This window comes from Sylvia atricapilla, chromosome 8 (assembly GCF_009819655.1).
Source record: "Sylvia atricapilla isolate bSylAtr1 chromosome 8, bSylAtr1.pri, whole genome shotgun sequence".
NCBI classification, from domain to species: Eukaryota; Metazoa; Chordata; class Aves; order Passeriformes; family Sylviidae; genus Sylvia; species Sylvia atricapilla.
This window is the reverse complement of record NC_089147.1, coordinates 20,507,811-20,535,057: the sequence shown is the minus strand read 5'-3', so window position 1 is coordinate 20,535,057 and position 27,247 is coordinate 20,507,811. Positions and strand designations below refer to the sequence as shown.

At 40.0% G+C, this 27,247-nt stretch overlaps 1 protein-coding gene across 3 annotated transcripts in view; it reads left to right on the top strand.

The window, feature by feature from the left end:
• The window catches only part of USP54 (ubiquitin specific peptidase 54), a 46,997-nt gene extending 25,834 nt beyond the window's left edge, over positions 1-21,163 (top strand). Inside the window, exons 11-22 of one of the 3 annotated variants that reach the window (XM_066324044.1) lie at positions 1,410-1,541; positions 1,836-2,216; positions 3,253-3,487; positions 4,253-4,392; positions 5,427-5,600; positions 8,547-8,666; positions 9,813-10,005; positions 12,223-13,676; positions 16,003-16,121; positions 17,257-17,397; positions 18,841-19,027; positions 19,743-21,163. In XM_066324044.1, coding sequence (XP_066180141.1) covers positions 1,410-1,541; positions 1,836-2,216; positions 3,253-3,487; positions 4,253-4,392; positions 5,427-5,600; positions 8,547-8,666; positions 9,813-10,005; positions 12,223-13,676; positions 16,003-16,121; positions 17,257-17,397; positions 18,841-19,027; positions 19,743-20,401 — 3,935 coding nt within the window. In that variant the 3' untranslated portion in view covers positions 20,402-21,163. Of the gene's footprint in view, positions 1-1,409; positions 1,542-1,835; positions 2,217-3,252; positions 3,488-4,252; positions 4,393-5,426; positions 5,601-8,546; positions 8,667-9,812; positions 10,006-12,222; positions 13,677-16,002; positions 16,122-17,256; positions 17,398-18,840; positions 19,028-19,742 lie in introns of those variants that run through there. The other 2 variants (XM_066324045.1, XM_066324046.1) reach the window with 2 other exon arrangements.
• The last annotated feature ends 6,084 nt before the right edge of the window (positions 21,164-27,247 follow it).

The window sequence follows — 27,247 nt, the reverse complement described above, 5'->3', positions numbered from 1 at the left end:
GGAGAGCCACTACAAGGATAATACTGCTATTGGAGTTCCTGAAAGATATGTGACAGTCCATGCTGTGAAGGACAAAAAAATCCATCAAAGCACAGATTTATGTTCAGTCACCAAAATGCTACACATCTTTTATTTTTATTGCCAACATTTCTCTTTTGCTTCCTTAATTTTTTTTCTTTAATGTAATCTGCTTGTTTCTAAAAAAATTTGGCCACAAAATCACTCTTTGCTTTGCAAATGGATAGAAAAGTGAGCCTTGTGTAACTTGCTTTTTATTGCTTGGATTTTTTTCCTACTCATTTATTGTAATGTCTTTGTAGCAATTGTAGTTGCAGTGAACTTTTTTAAATTGTTGAAGGTACAATTTTATATGTAAAATCTGCTTTTAATGTTACTGATTTTGATGCTAATCTCTAGAACAGAGAGAAGGGTCAGGAGGGCCAGCTATGTAGTCTGGGGGCTCTTAGACGACTATTTGCTATTAGGGATTTTTGTTTCCTATCATCCTGTGCCAAGTAAAAGTTTGTGATATAAAGGCTAGAAAAAAGTCTTTGTAGCTTATCATAAATTCCCTTCTTATCCTGCATCTCTGCTTGGGACTACTCACGTGAGTAAAGCCATGCGTGTGTTTGTGCTTGCAGGTTTAGGACTGTGACTGTGTGAGAACCATAGACTTAAGCAAAGGCAATACAGAAAACTTGTGATGTCAAATAGTCTTAATTTCCGTTTGATGTGAGGAAATGGGGAGTAAATTGTGTTCAAGAGAAAATACTGGCACTCAGACACATAAGCTGTAGTAAGGGAAAGTTGTGTGTCAGCTGATCCATGTTCATGGTTTGTGCGTGTGCTCTTCGCTTGTGGCAGATGTGAATTAGCTGGCTTGGCCCTTGAGAGCCAAGTGAGGCTTCTTCACTGTAGACTAGGCTAACTCAGATTACTTAGTCTTTGCTACAGGCAAAGAGAGTGTAGATGAATAGTTAGTGCAGAGCAGCTGGTGATGTGCAGTAATTTATTATTAGATGGTAACTCGCTCATGTGTTTGAGTCTTTATTCAACAGAGTAATGTCTGGCAAACTGTTTTCAGGAGTTTCATGGTCATTAAAACTGACAGCAAGAAAATGATGTCCTTAGACTATTAGAAAACAGAGTCAACCTTTTTCTTGGCCTTGGATAAGCTGTCATTAACCAGAGTTGTCAGAGGGGCTGCCTTGTTTTTTTATGACCTTAAAAACGGAACATCCTCTCCAAGACAAAACTGAAAACTTAGGGATACAAAAACTTACCTGAACTTGCCAGTTAGTGTTGGATTGTTTGCAGTTCCTAAGGAGCAAGAGTCCTGCTGCTCTTAGCACAGTGAACACTTGATCTGAAGACTCTTGTCATCTCTACTGTGTTCTTCCTCCTTCCAGGCCACCTGACTGACAGTGAGTGCAATCAGAGGCATGTTTCAAAGAAGGGCTCGCTGGCAGACCGCAAGAGGAGTTCTAGCCGGTCTAGGCGGAAAGGAGATGAGGCTCAGTCATCAGGATACCACAGTGAAGGCAAGAGATCTTTATTTTAAATATCAGTATCTTTCTGAATGTTTCTAATGTTCTCAGTGTGTACATACATTTCCCTCATTGTTCCTTCCATCTTAGTCTTTATTTAGTCCTCTCTTTGCCTTTTGATGTTTAGTTCCGTTTTGGTTGGATGTTTGTTTGTGGAGCGTTGGTTCTTTTATTATCATTTTGTTGTTTTGGATTGCCTTTTCAAAGTCTGCATGAGGATGCTGCAAGTAGGCCTGCTGGTTTAATTGAAGTTATTTTTGTGGCTTTTGCTGTCTGTACAAACTGCAGGAGAAACCTTGAAGGAGAAGCAAGCCCCCAGAACTGCCCCCAAGCCATCCAGCAGCACCAGCAGGCTGAGGGAATTTAAAGAGACAGTGAGCAATATGATCCACAGCAGACCACAGCAGATTTCCCAGTCCATCCAGAATGCCCCTCGCGGAGGGAATAGCGTGGATCCGACAGAAACGCGACCCTCAAAAAGCCTGACTGCACACACTCGAGACTGGGAAGTGGAGAGTACCAGCAGTGAGTCTAAATCCAGTTCGTCTGGCAGGTACCGGCCAACATGGAGACCCAAAAGAGAGTCTCTGAATATAGACAGCATCTTCAGTAAAGACAAGAGGAAACATTGTGGCTACACTCAGCTTAGCCCTTTCTCTGAAGACGCAGGTAAGAATTTGAGAAGATTTATTTCACAATGTGCAGGAAGTAAAATTTTGAATGCAGAATTCAGGTCAGTGGTGAGTCATGTCTGTGAAGACTAAATCCAGTGTGGGTATTCATATTGCATGTATGGTAATTCTGTTTGATTTCTGTGTGCTACATTTCCTGCCTAAGGAAAAATTAAGGGAAACAATACCATCTACCCTGCTTAAATGGATATAAGCTATATTACTAAGTCTCCAAAGTTTGTCCTTTGGCATGAACTTTTGTATTGCTCTGGTTTTAACTCTGGTTCATCATGGTATTTTTACTTGATGGCTCAGAGTATGGTGCAGAAACTTATCTTGTATATCAGTGCAGAGTTCTTGTTGTGAAGATAACAGCCTGGAAGTCAGTGATGATTTATCTACAAAGATTTTACAGCTATTCAGCTTGTACATGGAGAATTTGCTGGTTTTGACAGTTGAAAAGAAATGGAAAGCATAAAGGAGTATGTGAAGGGAAGGTGAAGGGGAAGAGAACACGCCTCCAGGGAAGGAAGGGAATCAAAAAAGAATTAAATAAAAACACCATGAAATGTATAAGGAAAGAATCAAAAAAACCCCCAAGTTTTTCTATCCTCTACATAAGCCACTATAAATCACAAATGGCAAAATAAACAATGTAAAAAATGAGAGTATCTGAAATAAATGACATAGTATTGGAAATGCAATTAGATAAACTGTAAAATAATTTTGTGCAAATAAAAATTATTGCGGGGAAGAAAGGATTTTCATTCCAGACTTAACTGTTACCTGGGGGGAATATGGCAAATTATACTAAAAGGGAAAGATTCAAAGATAAATTTGTGAACAGGCTATTGCTTAAAATTGCTAGGAAAACTGTAAAAGTATTGCATTTTTCTTGCTTAATATTGCAAGTTTAACACAAAATTAAGGATGATGCTTCTGATTTAAGCAGAGTTGAGAAGGTAATGCACATGTATGTTTTCCTGGCATTGAAGCTTAGGTCTTCTACCAAGCTATATCTTTTATCTTGACAGGTAAAGAACTTACTGAGAGTGAGGTGAAGGAACAAACTGTTCACGAAACAAGGTCAGGCCAGTCAAATGTCAGATACAAGCGTGGAGTGCTGGGCCGAGGCACCCAGCGCCATATGGTGGATCAACACCCTCATCTAATCCAGAGGATGGAGTCTGGCTACGAAAGCAGTGAGCGCAACAGCAACAGCCCAGTTAGTCTGGACATGCCCTTGTCTGAAAGCTCAAGCACCCACAGGTAGATTTCAACAAAATTCATGTTTGGAATGATGGAAATCTTGATTTCTTTTTTGTAGTCACATAATGGTGTACATATAGTGGTCCTAGTTTTAAATACAGCTCTATTGGGGCAGGAGAGAAATAGTAGGGAAATGGGAGCCTATTCTTCTCACTATATTGATAACTTAATGCTAGTGAGAAGAGAAGAAAACAGGGCTCAAGTGAGCAAGAAATATGATCTAAAGCAATGCATCTAAAATAGTAGATGTATAATAGACTAATAGACCCTTAATCTGTGACTTAAAAGCTTGTACTTTTGTTAGCTCATAGTCTTTTTTGTTTCAATTAAACCATTGATTCACAGACACCTTGTACAAAATGAGAAATCAATAGCCTTGTATAGAAATGTTTGTTCTCAGACATACTTGAAATATTTGTATGTAAAAATAAATAGACAGCAAAATGTGTTTCTTTCCTTGACTTAGGAAGCTTCAGGTAACCACAAACTGGCACTGTTTATGGCCAGAATATGTAAGAATGTGTTCTGAACAACTCCTGGACCATAGTTTTAACATGAATGGCATAATCTGGTGGAGAATAGAATTACTGTCCTCCTTGTTAATTGTCTTTTCCCATATTTCTCCCAGTATTTTCTTATGGTAGGCTTCTTTTAAAGTGAAATTAAAATGCAAGTATATGCTTGTTTTGGATACAAAAAAGGTAGTTAGAATTTCTCCTGGAGAGATTAGTCAAATGGTAAACTATAATTACTCTTTCCTTGGAGGGATGTCCATGTGAAGCGAGGAGGTGGATTTGTTCCTGCTTGGCGTAACATCCCGAAGTCTCACAGCAGCAGCATCTTGGAAGTGGAGTCAGCTTCATCAATTGGGAGCTGGACAAACAGCTCACACACCATGGGAAATGGTAAGATACCCTTTGTAGGAGTGGTTATGCAAGGTAAATTATATCAAGAGTTGTTCTTTACTTTCTGGGAAAATTTACAGGGAAATTATGTTCACGAGGAAATTATGTTCACAGGGAAATTATAAGGAAAGGGAAAAGCAACTTTGAGGAACATAACAATTTTATGGAATAAGAAATAATTATAAGATTTACCAAGGGGATTTCAAAAAAATTTGTTGGAATATTCCTTCGATCATGTTGCTCTGGCATGTCTTTTGTGTGCTGACTTAAGTGGTAAAACTATTTTTCCTGTTCTTTCTTATAACTCAGTATTCTGCCGTCAGTCAAAAATACCCTTCCGAACATAACTCATAACTTAGTGGGGTCATGAAAACAAGCTTGTAATTCTATACAAAATTCAAAACTGTCAGAACTGTGAATGTTTTTTACAAGCTTTGGGCTGAGGCTAAGCTTTTCTGCTTATGTATCATTCTAAGCAAATACTTTATTTCAGAAAGGAGGGAACGGCAAAGGTTGCAGGGGAGGCACTTTCTGAATACCAGTAAAAGTTGAACTGAGAATTAAAACTGTTTGATTTCTGTTGTGTAGGATATTGAGGTGCTTTATCTTCCTCCCATTTTCGTCCACTTTATGCAGTTGGAGAAAAAATATCTCATTTGGAAACCATTTAATTTCCACAAGCTAGTGATCTGGCTAATTTGACATAGCGTTATTAACAAATTATAAACACAGTAAGAAGCCTCAAGGTTTTGTCATCAGCTTAGGCTTATTCCTTCCAATGATTCTCTCTGTTTGATATGCTGTTTCGGTGAATCTATGGGCTGTGCTACAGGGGAGCTTGAAGCACTACTGTATTGGGTGGAGTTTTATAAATAAAATTTAACAAAACAAAATTTATGTTCTACAATTCTGTGGTCTCAGACTCTTATTACCTAATGTTAATTTTCTTCTCCAGTAATATTTCCTTGTCTTTTAAGGGATACTTTAAGAGATGTAGCTATCAAAAATGTTTGGTCGGTTTGTTTGTTTTGAAGGTGGAGACATCTTTGTCCCTTTAAAGAGTGAGCTGGATGAATTGCAAGAAGAGGTGGCAAGGAGAGCACATGAGCAAGAGTTACGCAGAAAAAGAGAGAAGGAAATGGAGGCAGCAATGGGCTTTAATCCCCGTCCCAGCAGGTTCATGGATCTAGATGAGCTGCAGAATCAGGGTAACCTTTGAATGCAATATATTTTGCAAGATGGTACTGCTGAAGTTTTTTGAACCTTTGAATGTAATTTCCTGTTTTAATTGTGTGTATGTCTCTCCTCATATCTACCCCCCATCACAGTTTTTCAGGTACTGAAATACTGTCTATTTCAAACCTGTAAAAAGTTGAAAAACTGGTATTTTGACCGAATTTCTTCTTCAATGAGAAGGCACAGTAATGTAGAGATATTCTTAATAGATCTGCATTTTTCCATTTTCAGTGGTATACACTCAAGTTAATAATATTGATACCTAAATTTAGCTGTTAGCCTTTAACCAGCATCTTGGAATGAGCAAGGCTGTTGGTAGCTTTCAGGCACCTCAGCTCCACCCAAAGCAGGGGTGGTTCATATAAACCATTGTTCTGTTTCTGCTTGATTTTAGTACCTTTGTAGCCCTAAGCAATTCTGCTTGTTCCTGCCCTTGTGCTTTCCAGTGTTCTCCCTGCCTGGCTGGGCACCCACAGCACAGGTGCAGGGACAAGTACTCTGGCTGGATCAAATTGAAAATCTGAGCTGGGTTTAGGTTGCCTATTTCCTAGGGAAAAAGAAATTTAAAAAACAAATTAAAAACCAAATACTAAGTTTGATTGTCTTTTCCCTGACTCCTCATCTTTCTGGCAGGAGATGGCAGCAGAACAGGTTTAATTGAAAGGATGCAGCTGGGGCAGAGGGAGCATGAAAAGATTCACATGTAATACTTTTGTTTTAGCCCTGAACCTCCATCAGTAAGAGATTTCAGGAGAAAGGTGGGATAAAGTGCACTGACCCAGTGGGGAGTGAACCTTGAAACCTGCTGGCGCAGTTATCTGGGTGTTGTTGGAGGGTGAGCAGAGCCAAGAAGGGTGAACACCTGGGCTCTGGTCCAACAAATGTATGTATGATCAGGGCAATCCTACTGTGGTTTGCTAACAATCCTGTGCTGCCTCCTGGCATCCCCATGCTGCATCCTCCAACCTGATGTAGGAAAGAGTTGAGGTTGCTGGTTTGCCCCTCAAGGAGAGGGACAGCCTACAGCAGTGCCAGTTCTGGACACAATCTCAGCTGTGCTCTTCAGCCGTGCCAGCTGCTCAGCAGGCAGAATGACGCTGTGCCAATGGCAGCTGAACAGTATGATCTCCATGAGCATGTCTGACTGGCAATATATGTGTAATTTTTGCTGACCAACAGTTATCCTTTACAGTCCTACTATGGCCTGCTGGTAACAGGAGAAGAATTCTGATGTACCAGAGTAAATGGATATATTTTTCTATTAGTGTAGTGTTTAGTTTTGTAACATAAACGCCAGTGATTTAAAAATTGAAAAGTAAACCTCTATTGCTGAGCATGTTGTCTTCTCTGCTTCTCCTGCATGAAAGAAAATAGCATATTCTCCAGTACTTTACCCCTCTTTTTGATCTATTTTGTTAGTTGATGGAAGCAAAGATTGCTTAGCTTTTCTTTATTAAAAGGAAAGTAAACTAGAGTACTGCTTAATCAAAAAAGAATTTAGTAGAATGTTCGAGGAGTTCAGATGCATCCACTTGAGATACAGGAAAGTCTTTGTTTATTCCTTTTAAGTGTTTCCCCACCCCAGTCAGATATAATAGCTTAACAGACTGCTGGACTGCCTGGAAGGCTTGCTTGTATGCAGAACTCCAGAACACTTGTGACTCATTTTCCCCTCAAGTAAACTGCTAAATTCATGCAAAGAAAGCTAACTTTAGTATTCTGTCCTTGATTGCAAGCCTCAGTTGCCTTGATTTTTGAAACTGAATGTGCTGCTTGATTAACTTACTGCTCTAACAACTCTCACTTCTCTCTCCAATACCAGCTTTTAATGCAGGTTCTTTGGGGTTTGTGGTAAAAGAGTTTGTGTTTACACCTGTGCACAACAGTGTTGGGGGGAGCAGGTCAGACCACAGCATGTGTTATGCAAATTGAGAGAATGTAATTTATAATTGCATTCTGATAAAGGTGCTCATGTTCTCTACCACAATGACAGAGATGCTCCATTAAAAAGACCTGCCCTTAAACAGAGTAAAAGTGAAATTTTATTTTCTGTTTTCCCTGCCTCATTTGAATGTTCACATTTTAGTGCATAATTTGCACAATGCCTAATAAGTGACACAAAATAGTTTGGGCATTTATTCCTCTCAGAAATGGATGTTATGCTGCCAGGACGCAGTTTCTTTTTTGTGTCCAAAATGATGCATCCTTCTCCAACACTGTTTTCTAAATTGTTGCAAAAGGAATTTTTGACAGTTGTCCCTTTCTTCTCAGCTTCCACCACCTTGTTTTTCAAGTTGCAAGACTGTTAGGTTTTTATATTCTGTATGTTACTTACAGCAGTTAAGTGTATGCACTAAACTCGTTTATAGAAGTATTTCATGCAGGCATTTATGTTCACACTCAGCTCCAAGTTTTCTTCTCAAGACATGTTAGTTGTTTCAGTTCACTTCCAGTTTGATGAAGAGACCAGTGGATTTTGTCAGGCAACTTAACATACAATGAAAAAACCCTAATGTGCTCTATTTCTTTAACTGATACATTTTGGTTTAGATTTTAAATTTAGTTTAATTCCTTCTTTACAGAAGTAATTTGAACTGACTCTGTTATATGTCTGTACCACCTTTTATACTGATTTAAAGAGTTGAAAATAGTAGAAGAAGCCCATACAGCTCTCTCAACTAAAGAAAATTTGAGGGGAAAAGAATCCATTTCGCCTTGTTTTGCTGTGTGGATGTCAAGCATATCAGGGTGCTCCAGATGTACTTCTGCTTAGGGAAGGTTAGGTGGTACAGTCTGGGATACGTGCAGCCTCTGCAAGAATCCGAGTGTGGAAGGATTTGGTGATCACAAATGGGATGAGGGTAAGTGAGAGCTCTGCAATGAATGAAACCAAAATGAAGGGTGCTGCCCATTTACAGGGAGGAGTGATGGCTTTGAGAAGTCGATGCAGGAGGCAGACTCAATCTTTGAAGAGTCGCTGAATCAGGAGCAGAAGGGGGATTGTGCTGCAGCTTTGGCTCTCTGTAACGAAGCTATCTGTAAGTAACCTTAACCGCCTGAGCTACTGCGCTTTGACTGTTCACTAATACAGAGTGGAGTATGAAATGCTACATCACATTAAGTAGTAATAGGTAGTAATATGGGGATCCAGCTGCTAGTTAGGAACATGCAGGTAGACAGAATTTTTCATTTTTGTAAGCTTTCCCATTTGGGGGTTTTAGTACTGTTCCTCTTCATCTCTGTTTTTTCATGTTTGCATTCATTTTGTTGTTCTCTCTAGTGCTAAGGTAGTAACAGTACTGGGGTGCTGATATGCCCTTTTTGGTGCTAAGTGGTGTGTTTCAGCAAGCACCTGGTAGGTAGTTCCCCTTGCCATCAGTCTTCACAGATTTTCCCCATCATCAGGCCAAATTGCCAAGGCCATTAAGCTGCCCTGTTTTTCATGGAGGGTGCAGGATAGGAAGAAAATGGTAGCCCAGCCTTGAGTCTTCTGGATTAGCAGAAGTGAACTATGCTGTACTTTAACTTTCATAAAGAAAAAGCATTAGGACATTGAAGTGCTTAAATGCATTGTGACTTTTGAGAATGTGTGCTATGTGATTTCATTTTATTTTTGGTGTTTTTCCATTATGACTGGCTGGCTGTCTCGCCCCATGCTCCCCTCTGTCTGTGTAGAATGGCTGCAGACAGGGTGAGTAGCTCCTGTGCTGTTTGCATTTAGAAATTGGCTTTTATGGACTGCAGAATAAAGGGTGCAGCATACAGCTGTGGTGACAATTCTCCTAGCTTTCATTCCAGCAAGGAATCTCAAATCCCAGCTGATTATTCCTGCACACAAAGGGAGTCACAGGTATGGAGGATTCAGGAGAAGAGTACATGACAGAAGGAAGCATCATTGTAGTAGGGCTGGAAAGAGCCTGTGTGAAGGGATGAGAAATTGGGCTAAAACAAGGATATCGTTTTTATTTTATTTTGGTTTAGTTTTGGTTAATGTGTTTGTACACCTGGCTAAGCTGAATGTGCATTAATGGAAACAGTAGCATCCTTGTGAATCCTTTTGTGGCAGTATTTGCATGGTCCATGTTTTTTGTTCCTGCTGCATCTTTTTTCTTTTTTTTTTTTTCTTTTAGAATTTTATTCCTTTTTTCTGTTTGTTTTCTGCTATGTTTTCTTTTGCATTTTAGCTAAACTAAGACTTGCCATGCATGATGCCAGCGCTAGCACTCACAGCAGAGCCCTAGTCGATAAGAAGCTGCAAATCAGTATCCGAAAAGCCCGGAGCCTCCAGGATCGCATGCAGCACCAACAGCCACCGCAGCCGCTGCCTCCGCCGGCCTGCCACCCACCACAGGGCGGCACCATGGCCCAGTCTACAAGGTAGTGCGAGTCCCTCGCCTGGGCACGGACCCGGGCTGCATCTGTGAGCAGTGCAGTCTGAAAGAAATAGCAAACTATGTCTATTCCCCGGATAGTCCAAGTCCTACCTGTGTTACACCTATTCCTTTCTTCTCTAGGGTAAATCCTATTATAAACCAGTCATTTTATAACTCCATTTTCCCACTCCCCACCACCCTTTTTCCAGTCTTTAAGAAATAGTCCGATGTGCATGTGTTCAAAATGTGATCTGTGACAGAGAATTGTAGCAGTCAGTGCCTGGCAGCATTGATGTCTCATGCACCAAGGGAAAAATACAATAGACAATAATCTGGATAAAAAAGTGGGGATACGTTAGGATGAAATGTGACTTTATAATCGGGAGCAGTTTCAGGACTCAGTCAGTAAAAGACTGTACTACAGTCAAAATTTTGCTATAGTTGCTTTTATGTTGGGAACACCAGCCCATGTGTTTAGTGCTCTGTAGTTTGAAAACTGTCAAGTACACTGATCTTTTCTTTCTAATCCACTTCTGTAGTGGTGCACTGGTACAACTCTTGAATCCAGATCCCGATCCTCTCACCTTGACTGCTCCATCATTCTTCATTTTCTCTCTGTGCTTCCCAGCATCCTGTAGCCTGGCTTACCAGCCCTCAGTGTCTCTTCATGATTCTTTCTTCCATACTGACTTTAACTACAGCATAATTAACTCTCTGCTATAACTGATCCTTTCTTCCTACCCTCTTTAGCATGCAGCTTAATCCTTCTTTCTTCCCATGCCATTCCCTCCTAGCACTAGATCATCCCTATCCAATTTCTAGGCTATTTCTTGAACTGTTACTTTTTTCTCCTTCCCCTTTCTTACATGTTATATTACCAGAAGCTTAGATAAAATCTCAGATGGGAATCCTTTTTCTGTTCCTTTCTGTAAAATGCTGGGTACAACTATATACAAACCCAGTTAATTTGCACACCTGCCAGGCTATAATTCAAAACATCCTTTTCTTTTCCTGCAGTACCTGAATTGCATGCAGTGAAAGATGATCTTGTTGTCGATCAGGGGTCCATTATATTCTCTCTTACAGGAGAAATGCAGAGCTCAAATTAGGCTTTTTGGCAGATTCAAGAAAATGAAAGGCACTTTCTTAACTAGTTTTGCTAATGCTGAACTCACTCACTGCTGTTCTGTGTAAAGTGTTACTTTTGCAAAAAGTTATATCCAACTGAATGTTAATATTTCAAAGAAAAAGAAACTCTATTCGTAGCCAGAGTTCTGTACTCTAGCTTTGATTTAAATAACATTGTAGACAGTACAAAGTTTGTAATTCTTCCCAAATAATATTCCATTGCTACACACATTAACTAGGTCTTCATGATAACTTTCATTCCATGCATCTCAAGGAGGAAAGAAAGCAGTGATTTTACAGGTGCCTTAAGTTTTCTGCTGGAACTGATGTAGCTTGTCATTTTCTCATAGGTGGTGGACTTAGTACTGTTTGTTCTGTCTGTATATTAAAATGCTAACTAAATGCAGAAAAATGCTAGGGACATGTATGACCCAAGAATATAACTGCCTCACATTGGTACTTAAAAGTATGAACATTATTTTCTAGAAGTATGCTTATGATACAATGTATTTAGCTTGAACTTCATTTAACATTTTGGATAAATATCTCAAAAAATGGGAATATAAAAATGATATGAGAAAAATTTCAAGCTGTTCTTCCATTTGTCAAGTCATTCTTCATGAAGTTGCCTGGAGAGAGGGGACCTTAAAGAAATACTGTCAGTTCATGTTCAGATCACAAACATGTCCAAAGTATTTTAAAAGATATCTAAGATGTTACTGTTGAAAACAGTTACTTTATTTTATTTTATATAAATGCTATTCTTACTCTTCTTACAGTATCCCTACTCACATGCTCAGTGTACCTGGTTGAAGTTTGTCTGGTGCTGTACGAGTATACTTCATATAGAGCCCAATTGTAGCAAAATACTCTTAAAAATATGGAATGGATTCAGTTAGATTGTTAGAGTAGGAAAGCAAAGTTAGAAGCAAAGGACTAACATGAATGTGTCTAGTGAATTAATGCAAAGTCTTTATCAGAATACAGTGAGCAAAGTGTGTTGAGCTCTATGTCACCTAGTGCAAGGTCTGTACCCTAGGAATAAACGTAAGCAATGACTACTGCTAATCATTTACTCTTCTGTGTGTTTTAGTGAACAGACTGGCCCGCTCCAAGTACTGCTGAGCCAGGAGGTACCACTGGAACCCAACAAAGAAGTGGAATTTGGGTCCAGTTCTTTCTTCCACCCACCTGCTTCCTGCCATGAATTGCACTCATCATTATATCCAGAGTCTTCCTCCTTGCCCCCTTCTGAAAGCAATCCATCCAACAGGATCTCTCCAAACTTCCAGTCTGCTTCTGCTGATTTTCATGACCAAGTTCCCTCTTTTCCCTATAGGCAAGGGTTGGCAGAGCGGTCTGCAAGAACTGAGAATGATGCCCACAAGAGTGGGGAATTTGCTGACACGACAGCCACAGGGCTAAAAGACTATAGGGATTGCTGCGGTAGCAGCAAGTTAGAAGAGGTTCATAACATAATGCCTGTTCTCACACCTCAGTACCAATCCAAGGCTAACACAGTAAACTCTGGGTCTTTACCTACACTGTTTCCCTGTCCACATCCACCACAAGCAGCATCTCCTGAAAAGGACAACCAGCACAGTCTTTGTTCCAAACTTGCAAGCTCTCCGGTGCGGCCCAGCATTGATCATTTAGGGGCCTATCATGCAATGACCCCTGCAACTTCATCCCCTACACAGCAGTGCTCCTCGGATCCTTTGCAGAAAAATAAGTACTACAGAGCAAACAGCCAGGAGATTTTATTACCCTCACAGGGCGAATATGGCACAGCAGACGGTTGTAAATCCGAGGCTCTTAGTACAAAGGGACATGTTCGCTCCTTGGCAGAGCAGTTTCAGAAAATGCATGCAGTCTCCCAGGGAAAAGGTACTCGTGAAAAAGACTGGATTACTGCAGTGTGTCAGGATGAGAAGTCTCCAAAGTTAACACAAAAATCTTTCACCAACCATTCATCTTCCGTTTACAGACAGCTAATCCATCAAAACCAAGAAAACAAAAAACAATCTTCTGAAAAATTACACTCAACTGTGGATATTAGGGACGGGGTAGTTTCTTTGAAGGGTTTTAGTGCCCAACATGTTGCTTCTATGAGTTTTTGTTCTCACAGTGAAGAACTGTGTAGAAGAGGTGGACAGAATGTAGCAGACCCTGTACCCTACACGGAAAGGCACTGTCATGATGGAGGAATGAAAGAGGTGGATGATGGAGCTGCTAGTAGCGTGGTTGCCTCTATGCCTGTGGACCATTGGGTGAATAATGTTACTAGGTATTACAGTTCTCAGAAGGCTAATAAGAATACTGAATGGCTTCCTGTACCTGGGAGGAGTGCACTCCTTTCTGATCAGAGAGCAGTTGGAGATGACTTGAGCAGGATCCCAGTACACCTGCATCCACAGTGGAATCAAGACACAGAACAGGAGCTCTCAGAACTGGAATCCCTCTATCAGACTAGTCTGCAGGCATCTCAGGCCAGTAGGCCTTTCTTGGGAAGACAGGACAGTGCTAGGTATCCATTTGACCAATCAGGTAAGAATGATGCAGTTGTTTTTCTTGGTTGACCTGCCTATGTACTCCAGTGTAGGTGAAGATGCATTTTTCCAGTCGATTTAGTTAAATGGGTATTAATTTGTGCACAGATGCAGAAAAATTCAGGTTGTAGACTCTGAAAACATTCCAGCTAACTAGGGAAGGCAGTGTGATAGCACTGCCTGAGGTGGCTACAAGTAGCTGTTGATCATGACAAACATCTGTTATGAGTAACATAGATATAATTGATCCTGTTTTCAAGTAGGGAGCTAGCTGCTTGTGTCAGGCTAATGAATTTTGCTCTTTGAAAGTCCTACATCCTCTCCGGAATTTCTTAAATTGTTTCTATGCCTGATGTTAATGTTCTCCACATTGGTAAATTTTAACTGATTGTATTGGAGTTGAGAATTTGGTCTGTATCTGGTTGAGGGAAACAACTTTCACAAGTTTATCAAGGTCTGAGAGTTGAACCTGTGTTTTGCTAAGGACAGCCTGCTTTAACTTCTGGAAAATTACTTGTGAAAGCAGCACTGAAGGTACATGAGGATCCATGAGACCTTGTGGATTAGTTGCTGCCGAGAGAAAACGAACAGATTCCATGAGTGAGGACATCCAGCTGTTGCTGCAGACATTCAATTAGAGTCTGATGACAACAGTCCGGTTCCACTTGAGCTGATCTGATCTCCTGCCTGAGATAGGGCAACCTTGTTTCTCTGCTTCGCAAGTGAAGCAAATTTCTTTATAATCTGTGTCATAGCATTAAAGCTATGTATTTTCTGGGTAAATACAAGGCAGCCTGAAATTGGCTGGGTACCAAAGTGACATGGATACAGCTGTACAGATAGGGTATGTATCACAGTGCATACACAAGATAAATTTTCCCCTGCCCTGCACCCATGGAGGTGAAGCCTCCATCATTCCTGGCAATGTCAGATCTGGCTGTGACCAAAGTGGGTACTGCGGTAAACAGTAGCAGGTTTTGAAGAGGTTTTTGTTCAACAGCTTGAGTTTTCTCGGGAACTCTCATGTCTTGCAGTCCACTCACAGGCCAATTAAGACCTCGAAATGTGGCCATTTTCCATTTGTTGTCCTTTTGGTTTACTTTCAGAGTTAGGCGGGATCTGACTTCACAACTTTGCAGATACTGTCTTGGCATGGGCTTGAATCAGAAGGTCTTACATGTTCCTACCTAGCTGACTGATTTTGGAAGTTCTTTCTGGAAATCTACCAGCATAAAGCCCAGTTGCTTCAGTGGTAGCTGGATTTTCAGAGTTCTATCATCACATGACCCATTTCTTATGCTGATTTTTCTTACCTATTTTCCCACCTCATATATGATATGAGATACGGATATTCTTCTGAAGTGAAGTTTGTATTTGAGATCTTCTGGTTTGCTGTAACTTTCAGCTGTTTCCTTGTAAGTTCTGCAAATTTTGTATGAAACTGAAAAGTTGGAGCCAGTGCATCTACTGTGATGAACTGGATGAAAATCACCTGAGTTAGGTCTAGGACTGCTCTTTCTTTCTTTAAACTTGTATTACCTATTCATTTTCAAATGTTGTTGAAACTTAGACCCACATCAACTGGTTTTGTCAGACCCTTGTCCTCAGAACTGTAGTGAAAATGCCTCTGTTTCATTAGAGGGGTTTTACAGCACAGTTAAAGCCAAGTCTTGCTTCTCCAAATGCAACCACTTCAAGGCAGAAAAGGTGGTGTTATCAGCATATCACCTTTCTTCCTTTATAGAGGAACTCTCTGTGACTGGTTTAATTAGGCCGTTGATCTGTCTATTCCATGAGAAATTTTAGGATTGTAACTCGTCGATGGGGATTGCACTGAAGTGAAGTAATTGTAGCAAACCTAGTTAAAAATAACACTTTAAACTATTTAACCAGCGCAAGAAATGCCTGAGAAACTGTAGCATTGAATGGGAAGGAGCAGGTGAATGTGTGGGGAACCTGAGACTGACTTGTTTATCCCGAGTAACTTTAGGTAACTTCCTTCTGGTAGCTGATTTTCTGTCTTTTTGGGCCCTCTAAACGATCTCACCTCTGTATCAGGCAAGTGTTGATATGCAGTTAAATCATTTAAATCTTAAATACTTCAATTAACTGCTCCCCTGAAGCCTGCAGAAGGGCCAGGGAAGTAGGCATGGTATCCTGAGAAGTGTTGGGTGTTAGCTGATGTGTTCATGTTCCAAGGATCTGTGACTTCTTGTTCTGTGTGTATTGTCCCTCTGTCTCTGCTGGAGTCAGACCTAAGGTAGTCAGAAATGTGTCATAACGTGCAGTCAGGTGTTGAATTTAATCGGTGTTTCCCTTCCCAGTCTCTGTGAACCTGAGTGTGCGGAAGCTGCCTGCTACGGCTGGCATGGGCCTGTCGAAAACCCCAACAGCGGAGATCGAGCGCAGTCTGTGTGGATCCACTGTCTCTTCTGTCTCCAAGGTGACATTTTGGTACTTCACATGTCCTAGAGGGGGATCTTGCACCCTGTGCAAGAAAGGATAAGTGAAGTACATTATGAAAAAGATACTGGAGTCATTGATATTAATGTTAGAAAGAATTTTTAAGTGCAGTCTAGCTGAGGATTAACTAGCTGAAATATGAGTGACTCATGCTACATGCAGCTTGCATGCAATCAAATGATCAAAATTCTGGCTTGGAGGAACACGCTCCTGAAAATGTTAAGATGTAGTCTCTTTGAACTTAGTGACATGAATTCCCTTGCATCACAAGTGACGATAACTGCTTCTTAATTTTACCACTTGCAGGGGCACAGGCTCTTTTTTTTTTTTTTTTTCCCCGCTGTGTCACTACATATTTTTAAAGTGGGTGATAATTTGGTATTTGCTACAGTTTGTAGTTAGTCACCTCAGAGTGGGAGAAGATTTTCTCTTTTTTTTCTGGGAAGAAACTGTTTAAATAACTGGCAGTTACATATGACTGCCTGTATATGAAGACATGAAAGTATTTTCAAGGGGAAATGACATTTCCTGTAATATCTCTGTACTTGTTAAAGAGAGCTCAAAGTCTGTTCCTTTATAGAACAAAAGGAATGAAAGATGGAGTGAACATTTCCCTTGCTAGCATAAGATGAACAAGCCTCCAACATTCATCAAATAATCCTAGATTTTTTTGGGGGGTAGGAGGTTATAAGTACACTGTAAGATCTTTATTGTAAGATGACTGACTGTCAGCTGCTGCCATGATTATCTCACCAGAGGCAGGGATGCCTGTAGTAGCAGTCAGTCTTTTAGGTAGATTCATCCCACTAAAAACATTTTGTCCTGGCTTTAAATACTTACAGAAGAATGTATCTCATTTAGATCAATCAATCTATGTATGTTTACTAAGGACAGAAAGAGTAAAAGGAATAATATTTTTAATCAGCAGATCCAAACAGACCCACTTATCTTAAGTTTTCAAAGTAGTACCTGAATGAGGGATTTCAGGGAGGAAGAAGTTATTAAATATCACTGAAGTATGCTTCATTATATTTCTGTTTATCTGTTGCCTACAATTACTGTACAAAATTGATATAATGATAAACCTTGTCTGAAATGTGTGATATTGTCTGCAGGTCACATATACCGGAGAACATAGCAGGGAACCAGAAGAGGAGGAAATATACAGTGCAGAGAATTTCCGTCGCATTGCTCGCAGTCTCAGTGGGACAGTTATCTCAAACAGAGAAGAGACCTTGGTCTCTTCTCACAGTTTTGTAAGTAGAATGATGTGCAGCTTTCCAAAGAGCTATCATCTGTGTCTAGGGTTGCTGTTTTCTCCGTTTGCATTTAGTAGTTAACAAACAAGATGGAAGACAACTCAATAATAAGCCATGATAAAAGCCTGTCTTTTTTGTTATGTCTTTGGAAGAAGAATGAACTTTTAAATAAGTAGCAAAGCTGTCTTCTGCAGATGTCACTGCAGAGTAGTGGCTGCTGCAGCTGGTAGGCATGTCGGCTCACATTATTTGCCAGCATGCAGAAACAACCAGTATAAACTTTTTTAAGTTGACTTAAAGTATTTTCAAGAAAGCTTCTCATACACCTATAATTTCAAAAAAATCCACCAGTACCAATAGGAAAGTTTCTGCTCTCTTGTGAGTTTATTATCAAGCAAGTAATATTTTTAGAGAACAAAAGTAAACATTAAAGGGGAGGCAATTCAAGACTTGGTGCAGATAGTTACATACAGAAAATAACTAAAAGTAAGGGGATTGACCTTTCCTTTGTCCTCTCTGTTAAGTAGTCTTAGATGCAATTTAAAAATGTCAAAAAAACATTAACAGAGTGTTCAGCAACATAGCTAGGTATAATGTGAAGTTTTGGCTTGGAGTGAATTTTGTGCAAACTCTTCTTAAGCTTTTATTTGAAACCAACTGTGTAACCGGCGTAGAAGAGTCTCAGTTGCAAAATCAGTTGTTCAGAGAGTTGTTCAATTGCACCTCTTTGCTGTGTACCATAAACTAAGTATATGTCAACTCTGAAGAGTTTGCTCCTCAGCTTTAGTTAAGGGCTCTGACATAGCTGGAAGTGCTGGCAGAAGCACTCGAAAACCTCTAGCTGTCAACACAAGCAGCCAATAGGAGGTTGTCTGTTACTACTCTTCAAGTAACGCATTGTGCTCATGTCTGTGATGATTTGTTGTTGTGCCATTCAGACATCCCTGCTTTTTGGGGTAGGTGTGTCCTGATAGAGGGAAATAGTGCAGCACAGGCAAACACTTCAGCTGTGACAGGTAAATCTGTTCACAGTCTGGAATCAGAGCTTCCGGTAAAGCCTGCTAGAAAGTAGAAGGGAAGAATCAACAGTACTCTGTTTCATGGCTTGAGTAGCATACCATTTCCAATGCTGACTGGCCTGACATTGTTTTGTGTATTCAGTATGTCAGCCAAACCTCCAGGAGTAGTTTGTGTTTGTTTTGGCTTTTTCTTTTTGGTGTAATTCCAGTCCAATGATTCTCAGTAGCCCACAACTTCAGTAAGAGCCTTACTGGATTGATGCAATTTTTGTCTGTCTTTTTCACATACAGATGCATGTTTTTGTTCCAGTGACTCATCCCTTTCTTCCTTGGATAAACACCACTTTTGCTTGTCTCAACCCAACTCTGTGTTTACTCATCATTTTATGTTCTGTTCTTCTCCTTTCTCATTTTATAAAAGGAAGCACCAAATACGAGGAAAATGCCAGTGGACACCAGCCACCGTTCTTCCAGCTCCACTTCCCTTCCTTTCCCCCATGATCCTCCTGTATTTTCCTTTGATCCCCAGCACAACCCAACCCAGGTGCAGCACCCACCCCATGATGTACTGATGCCCAGCATGGTGGGCAAGACACGTAAACTGTCAGGTAATAATCACAGGACTTTTCATCCTTCTTCATGATCAGAAACTGTGCTGAAGTACATACAGCTCCGCAGTTCTTGTCTTTCATAATGGAGTTTCACCATCTGCCTGATTTCCTCCAGAAATCTGGAAGGACAAATCACATTTCTTCTTCTCTGCCTATCGGAATTTTTCTGTGGTTCTGTGCTAAATGTGCATAACCAAAGCCAATAACCTTTATGGAAACATTATGATGGCTTTATATAAAGTCATATCAGTATTTTTGTGAGTTATTTTCTTTAATGTAAAGGTAGCAGTAAGACCCACCACCTTGTTGCCATGTATGAGAGTACTTCCACAAGTTACTCATTCCCACAAATCACACATGTGCCACTAGAAATAACTACTTCCTGCATGAGAATTATTTTCTGTGGCAGCATCAAAACCAGTTTGATCTACCAGTCTTGGAATACTTTGTTGCACTCCTCTATGATGAAACAAGAGGTTAGTAAAGAAATCTGTGACAGCAGCTGCAGTAGGATAAGGAGAGGAAATGCAGTGAGGAAAATGAGTGCTGGAAAAGGTACAGCTAGCTTTTATTCAGAATTGCATGTCAGCCAGTAACTGGATGTATTAGTGGTTTCATTGTTCTTCTGTCACCTGCTGGCCACAGCTGATAGTTCAGAGAGGATGAAACAAAAATTATAACTAAGCAAACCTCCTTTCAAAATTTATTTCAGGAGATCAGAAGAACATCGTCCAGAAACTTCTGGTTGTGCCTGACAGGGGTGAAGCTTTCCAAGGTGAAGACTACCCAGGTGTGGCACTGAGCTATGGGAGTCTCCCTTGTGTACCCAAAGGCACCCTCTCCCAGGGGCAAAAGCCTCTTGTTAATTTGCATTTAGGAAGTGGAGCGTCAAGTGTCTCTGGCCGTTTGCTGAACACAAGTTATCCTGCTGGGCAAACAGCCACGTTACCAGATAAGCGAACAGTGCTCTGGGGGAAACATGCTGGCCAGCCAGGCAAGAGTTTACAGGAAGGCTTCCTCCAGCAGCCTTCACAACATCACATCCATGAATCTCACGCCATCGGCTGCAGACTACCAGCCAGCACAGACTACAGCACTTTAAGAATACCACGTGAGCCTTCTTGGGATCCCGGTGCTTCTCAAGGTTGCCCTGTGCCCCCCTCTTGTGTTAAGGCCCCGGGTCCAAGGAGAGTTGATATGCCTCCAGAAGAAGACTGGCGGGAGAGCAGCTACACCCCTCAGCCTGGCAGAAGGCGAATGCTGCCAGTGCATGTGATGGATGGGACTTTTTCTTCTGCTTCCGAGGCACACAGAAATATGCTGGCTCGAGCAGCAGCAGCTACTGGCACCATGCAAAATAACGGCTGGTGAGATCGCATCCACTCCGTGTGCCCCAGTACACCACTCTGTGGACTGTGGTTGTTGCCAGAGTGTGGATTGCATGGGGACAGGAAACTCTTTCAATCAGTACCTGTGCCAGTTTTGTCTTAAAATGTAGCTGTACAGTATGTGGGAACTAATTGCACTGTATTTCGTTTCTGACACTATTGAACTGCTGTCTGGATGGGGAATCTTAACTATTCTAGTCCTGGCCTCTCCTAGCAGACAAGTGCTATAGGAAGGGTAGTTGGCTTACGGGTAAGTTCAGAAGTGTGCACACGTTTTGAAGGAAGATGGCAACTAACAAAAGGACATTTTTAAGGACTCTTTTTCATGAAATGTAGCTTTGGTAAATTCTTCACAAAAAGAAACCAATCCTTTTGTTTTCTTCTCCTTCCTCTCTCCTGTTCCTTTCTAGGGGAAAAAAACTGACTCACCTTCCAGGTTCCAGTAAATCTGCACTTGGCAGGTGGCAGTTAGTAAAGCAAGCACAGTTTTCAGTGTTCTGAGATTTCATGCAGAAATCACAGTTGTAGTTGCTGCAGAGGAAGCGACAGGGAGACGTTGTTCATCAATAAACCCCAATTTTCTCCACTTCTTTAAAGCAAACTAATGATGCTTCAAACAGAAAAGACTGTTAATGCTGCACGCTTAACTACACCAATGTAAACACAGAATAAGTTTAACTATTTTAGTGTCAAGCATACTTGCTTTTGTAAGTATTTTTCAAATAAATCTATAAAAATAGTTCTATTTATCTGTCTGGTTTGAGCTTTCTTTACTGTTTAGCTTTACTCTTCAGTTGGCTGGAAACTTCTGATTCATTTTCTTACACATGAACAAACATGAGTAAGTGGTTTATTCTAGTTCATTATCAAAGTTTATGTAATAAAGACTTTGATTAGAGGATATGCCTAATTTTGACTCAGGACTTGATGTATTTCATTACTACTGAGCACTTAAATTTCTTTGGAAATTTATGGACAATAATTATGTGTCCTTTGAAAAGTATTTTGAGGCCAACTTCTTGTTTTAAGGAAAACAACTACATCTGTGCAGGATGGTGGTGTATGCAGGTATACAGAAAAATCATTAGAAATCATTGGTGTGGTGAGAAGTGTCATTTTAATCATGCTCGCTCTCCTGCTTCTGCAGATGCTTTCAGGTGTGGTGGTGATGAGGTGTTCAGAAGCATGGGGGGTTCTGTTCCGTGCTTGTCCTGGTACATAGTTCTCTTGGGAGCAGGGCTGGAGCTGTGGTGATGCCAGTGCTGGTGGAAGGGCTGCTCTGCCCTGCCCCATCCCTGCCCTGTCACTGACAGTGCTCCTGCTCCGTGACCCGAGGAGGGGCTTTGCTCTCATTTCATGCTTGGCTTGATGGAATCCCATCAGTTGTCCCTGTTTAGCCTGAGATTGAGCCTCATTCATTTCAGTTAGTGTAATTTGTTCAGTTTCTTGTTTCTAAGTAATCACTATTGCTTCTCGTACTGTTGCAGTCTCTTGTAACTGCATTTTACATTTGAGATTATGTTGCACGCTTCTTTGTACTTTACTGCTCCATTAACAGTGGTTAGCAGAAAAAGCAGTCTGTTCTCCCACCCCTCTATGCCAAAACAACCCTTTTGACTTTTTTACACAATGGTTTTGCCAACTTCATAATACGAAACGTCAATTTTTTTACTGATTTTCTAAATATGAACGAATGGAGTTTATATTTTACTTGAAACAGCTGTTTTATTCAGGTTTCCCAACAGGTACAGAAATGCTAGTCTCTCATGGCATAGCCGCCTATGTTTTCAGCTTTTTGATACCTTTAGCAGTTGGTGAAAGCTGCACTAGCCCCAGGATGGAAATGAGACATGGATGAGTATTTGACTCTTTGCTTGACTACAGCTGTAAAAAAATTCAGGTTGCTGACTGCAACTTACTAGTCTTCATAATCTAGAAAAACAAGCTGCCAAGGTAAAGTATGAAGTCATCTCTTAAGAATCAATATAAAGTATGAAACTTTTGCAACTGAAGATAATGCCTGCTTAGCTTTCTTATGTCCTAGTGACAGGAGAGAATGGAAGTTTATTTACGTAAAAGCTCTGCAGAATAATTCCGAGTTGATGCAATTTATTAAAATAATCAGTAGTAACCAAGTGGTTTTTTTTAAAAGAACTGTTTATTCTGTTACAGTTCTAGCTACCAGGTTTCAAAACTGTTTTTTAAATGTCCTTTGTATATCAGTTGCTTTCTATGAAGTTGACCAGGGGCCTGAGAAGGAAAAGCTGGGTCCGTACCAAGCAGTGTATTAGTACATGTGAAGAGATACAAACTGAAGTGCATTCAGCAATATATTTAACATGGGAGAAAACGTGAGACTGAAAAAATATTGTTGCTTCAGCTTGTGCCTGCAAATTTTAGTAAGGTCAGTAAGATAATATTTACTTTGTAATTCATTTGACTAACTTATCTTTTCAGTGATATTTAAACCATATAGAAATCAATTATGTAGTAGTTTAATAGCTTGTTAAAGTTCAATGATGCCTACAGGAAGGGGAGGAGGAGGTTCTCACAGGAATTCAGCAGCTATTTAGAATTCTTAAGAGTTACCAGTTTCTAAGTTTTGATGCAATATAACCTTTTCTTTGCCCCTGGCTGAAGAATGTTATTGGATGGAATTAAATTAAAAGAATGCCAGACACACTGAAATTCACCTTTTTTTTAAATAAGTGTATGTCAGTTCTCCTGAAAATAAAATTCTTATTCCCTATATTTCTGTGATCTCTCCTTGTGTTCATAACGTGCATTTAGACCTCACTGTGTAGGGAGCAAAAGAAGAGAGTAATAGAAGTAACTTGGTGTCCTAGCAGTAGCAAAATTATGTAACTATGATGCTTCTTTGTTTGGAAAAGGAACTGCCTAGCACAGTTCCTTCTCTCAAAGGCAACCAAGTTTGTACCCGCTGTTTGTGGAAATCATATTCAGACCTGCTGAGCAGCACATGTGCTCAAATGGAGCATGCAGCACTTGGGAGTTAACCAAAATGCGCTCTGCTTTAGAGAAGGGAAGTGCCTGTTTCTTTTTAACAAAGGCTACTGTACCCATGTAAAGATGGGAGGAATTGGGAATAGGGAAGGAACTGTCTTACTGATAATTTCCCCAGTTTGCTAACATTACCGGAGTGGACTTAGCAGTGATGGTTGGGTAGGATATAGCAAGTTCAGGTAGAATTCCAGAATGCTGGAATTCATGCAGGTTTTGTATCTAATGTCATGTAGGGCAGAGATGTAGGGAGAAGAGAGGGAGGAAAGCAAAAGAAAGGGTGGATTGGAATAGGAAGGAACAGATGGATAGGTGAAAAAGGCAGAATGAAAGGAAATGTGTGCATATCTTCACTCAGAATGTGGCTCTCTTCAGGAACAGTCAGTAATCAGTCTAAATTTTCCTTCCTTCTTGCCGTGGATAGATTGCTGTACAGAGATGGTCCTCAGCATGAAAGAGGTGCTGAAGCTTTTGAGAAGGGAAGATTGACTGATTGAGAGAGTAGGCAATGTTCTTTGTAGCAGTCTGGTTATGTTCCTGCTGTGGTAAATGAAACTGTGCAGAAGCAGTTATGTACTGCTGCTATGTGTATAAATAGACATTGGACAAACAGTGTAGGTTAAGTCAGTGTTTGTGCCAGCTTGGGCAAAAATAAAAACGTGCTTGGGGTTTACAAACACCTCACTAAAGTTAGATCTGTTCTGGAGTCTCCTACCACGGTGCAGTTTCTGTGCAGTGCTGTGGCTGGTGAAAAGCAAAAGTGTATTTTCATCCATCTGTGCTTGCTGCCTCTAGCATTTTATCACTGCATAGTCCAGAATCTTTTCAAGTCTAGTTATGTATCCGTAAGGCTTTTTAAAGGCTAATTCTTCAGCATTACTATTGCTGATGGAATTACCTTTAAAGTTTCAGAAAAAGCATGTTAGATCAATTATTTTTTAATTCTCTTGCTATCTGCATCATTCTTCTAGTTCATTGAATGATTTTTCTTTATTTTTTAAAACCAAAACAATATAACTTGGAAATGTTTTTAAGATTGCTTTTTCATCAATGGAAAAATACTAAGACCAGCTTTACCGTCACTTGAGCGCACTGGTATTTTCATGTTTGTGGAAACAGATGCAAGTGGAAGAGTTCTGCTGAGGAAACACAAACTTCCTTATTGGCATCAATAGAATTGTTTTAATATTAATTCTTCAGTGAGGAAAAACTGAATATACTCATGAATAAGAAGGTCAGGTGTCTGTGAACGAACTTACAATAGGTTTGTTGAAGGAGGATTATCTTAAATTTTGGCTGGCCCAGTCCCAGATGATTCACCAGTTAATCACAGGCTTGAGAAGTTTTATATGTGCATATATTACCAATCAAAATATTTTTAAGTTGAGAAAAGTGAGTACAGTAAGCTGTACTTCAGTAATGACTGTAAGAATCATTTCATGTTGCTGAATTTTAGCTTAACTTCTTTACTACTCAGGCAGAATGATTTTGATCAGAGTCTAGGGTTATCTATCATTCCAGGGTTTTACTCAAAATTTATACCAGGTAATTATTAGGTGACTGTCAATTGAGGGAGCTCCAAGCATAGAACTCCTGCTGCTTACAAAAAAAGCCACAAAGAAATCCAAACTATTCAAGGTTTTCTTAAATTTCTGAAAGCACTTTAAAGCATGAGCATGTTAAAAGACAGATCTCTGTGAAGGTTCACTGTTTTTTGTTTAAGATCTAAAATATGTCAATCAAATGGAAGTTAATAGTATATTACAGTTAAGTCAGCTACAAGTTTTCAGAAATCAGGAAGGTATTTTAAAGTACATTTAAGAAGAAATAACCAATTGTTTGTGGCACTATATCTTAATTGTTCCTAATAAGATGAAATAATGCATACATTACCTTTTTTGGTAATTCACTTAGTTTCTCCAGATAGCTTTAAAAAATCTCAGTTGACATTAGACAACCATTTCAGTGCTGTAGACTGGTTTTGGATAACTGCCCTTAGAGGCGTAAAAGGAGCTAGTTAATGTAGCAAATGTATCAAGCCAGGTTTTTGACACCATACCCATCTGAAGAGAGAGAAGGAGATATGTGTGTGGGAGTCTTGACTGATCAGTAAGCTACTGATTTGAACACAAAGTTGTAATTCCTGGGAAGAGCTCAGTGTACAACAGAGGAGAAAATAAAGTTGTAATGACTTCTCACAGCGGGTTGGGGGGAAGCCCACATCTCCAGTGGTTTCAGAATTTTCTATTAGCATAGAAATGTACTAGAAAAATACATAGTGGAAGAGCTTTTAAACGTTTATGTGGATTATTTTGATAAATCCTTGATAAGTCCATCCTTTCAATGAATCCTTTTCTGCATTCATTTTTCGTGACCTCAGGGTTGCCCAGTTATGAAGGTAATTTTTTGTTCAACCTTTTCTTCAGCCCTATCCAATCCTAATGTAACAGTTAGTTCTTATTATTACTTCATGATGTTTGGTTTCAGGAACTTGGGAAAGGGATGCAGAGAGGTAAGCTGAAAGCATAGCTGCACTTCCATCATGTCATCGTGATGGCCAGATGCGTTTGTGAGAAAAGAGTGCATGAACACTTCAGCAACTGAGTTGTCATATCTGCTTTTTCTGGGTTTGTTGCCCCAACACTTTCCCTTAAAATTGATTACAGATTTCTCTGATCTGTAGGACATGGTGTTCATGGATGAACAAAGTTAAAAAAATAGTAAAATGTTATCACACTATTTTCTATTACAGTTCTGTTACAGAGCAGTAATAAGTTCAGGGTTTTTTTTTAAGGTCCTGTACGTAGACCTGCTTACTTTGAGTACTTTGTCAGTTAAGTCTCTTGCTTGTGGAGGCGCTGAGGAAACAAGAGAACACAAAGGAGGGCAGCAAAAACCAGAGTGAACTCAATTTTTAGAGTGAGTAGAGGTGACTATTAATAGTCTATTAATATCATTAAGGTAGTAAGATAAATGAAGAGAGGGAATTGGTTGGTCTCAGATGATAGGAGAAAGAGCAATTGCTTAAGGCTAAGGAAGGAAAAGTTTGAACTAGATAATAAGGGCAGGGGAAAGAATGCTTTAAGCAGAGAAAGTGATGTTTTGAGGAACATAAGGAAGAGTTTGAGTACCATCACTCTAGAGGTGTGAAATTTAAATCAGCTATGAGTCTAGTAGGGTTTGGTATGTAAAAGTTACCTAAAATTTTGATGTTGGGTTGCTTTAGCCTGTTTTTGACAGTTCTGGTATGATGCAAGTAATGCCTGTGGCCTTGACTAGCTTTAATGTAGTCTGTGCTTCCTCAGCCTGTTCACAGAGTTTATCAAGCAATGAGGGAAATGTGTGCAGGAAGGGAGAGGGGCAAGATACACTGTAATAATAAAGTTGCTTGTCATCTTACACCAGCAACTATCTAATAATTTGGATTTATTTTTTCTCTTTTGACATCAGTGCAGCTTCTCAGTACTGGATGACATTGGGAGCTGGAGTATTGGAGTGATAATGTCTTTGTAATGCTGGAGAAATGGCTTAAGACAATGCTTTCAACTTTTCTGAACAATGCCTCTGTGTTACAGATAATAAGATTTGTCGTAAAATAGCTGACTTGGGACAGCAGGGAAGGCTTATGCCCTCTTAAAAAAAAGCTTTCAAGTATTGATATTGAAACTCAGTGCAGCAGTATGTCAATTTAAAATAATGTGTGCCTTGTTTTGAGGCAATCCTACAGTTCATACCAACCTCAGTACCATTTCTGGCATTTCAGAAAGGACAGCTTCAGACAGTCACTAGTGAGAGCTGATGAAATGGA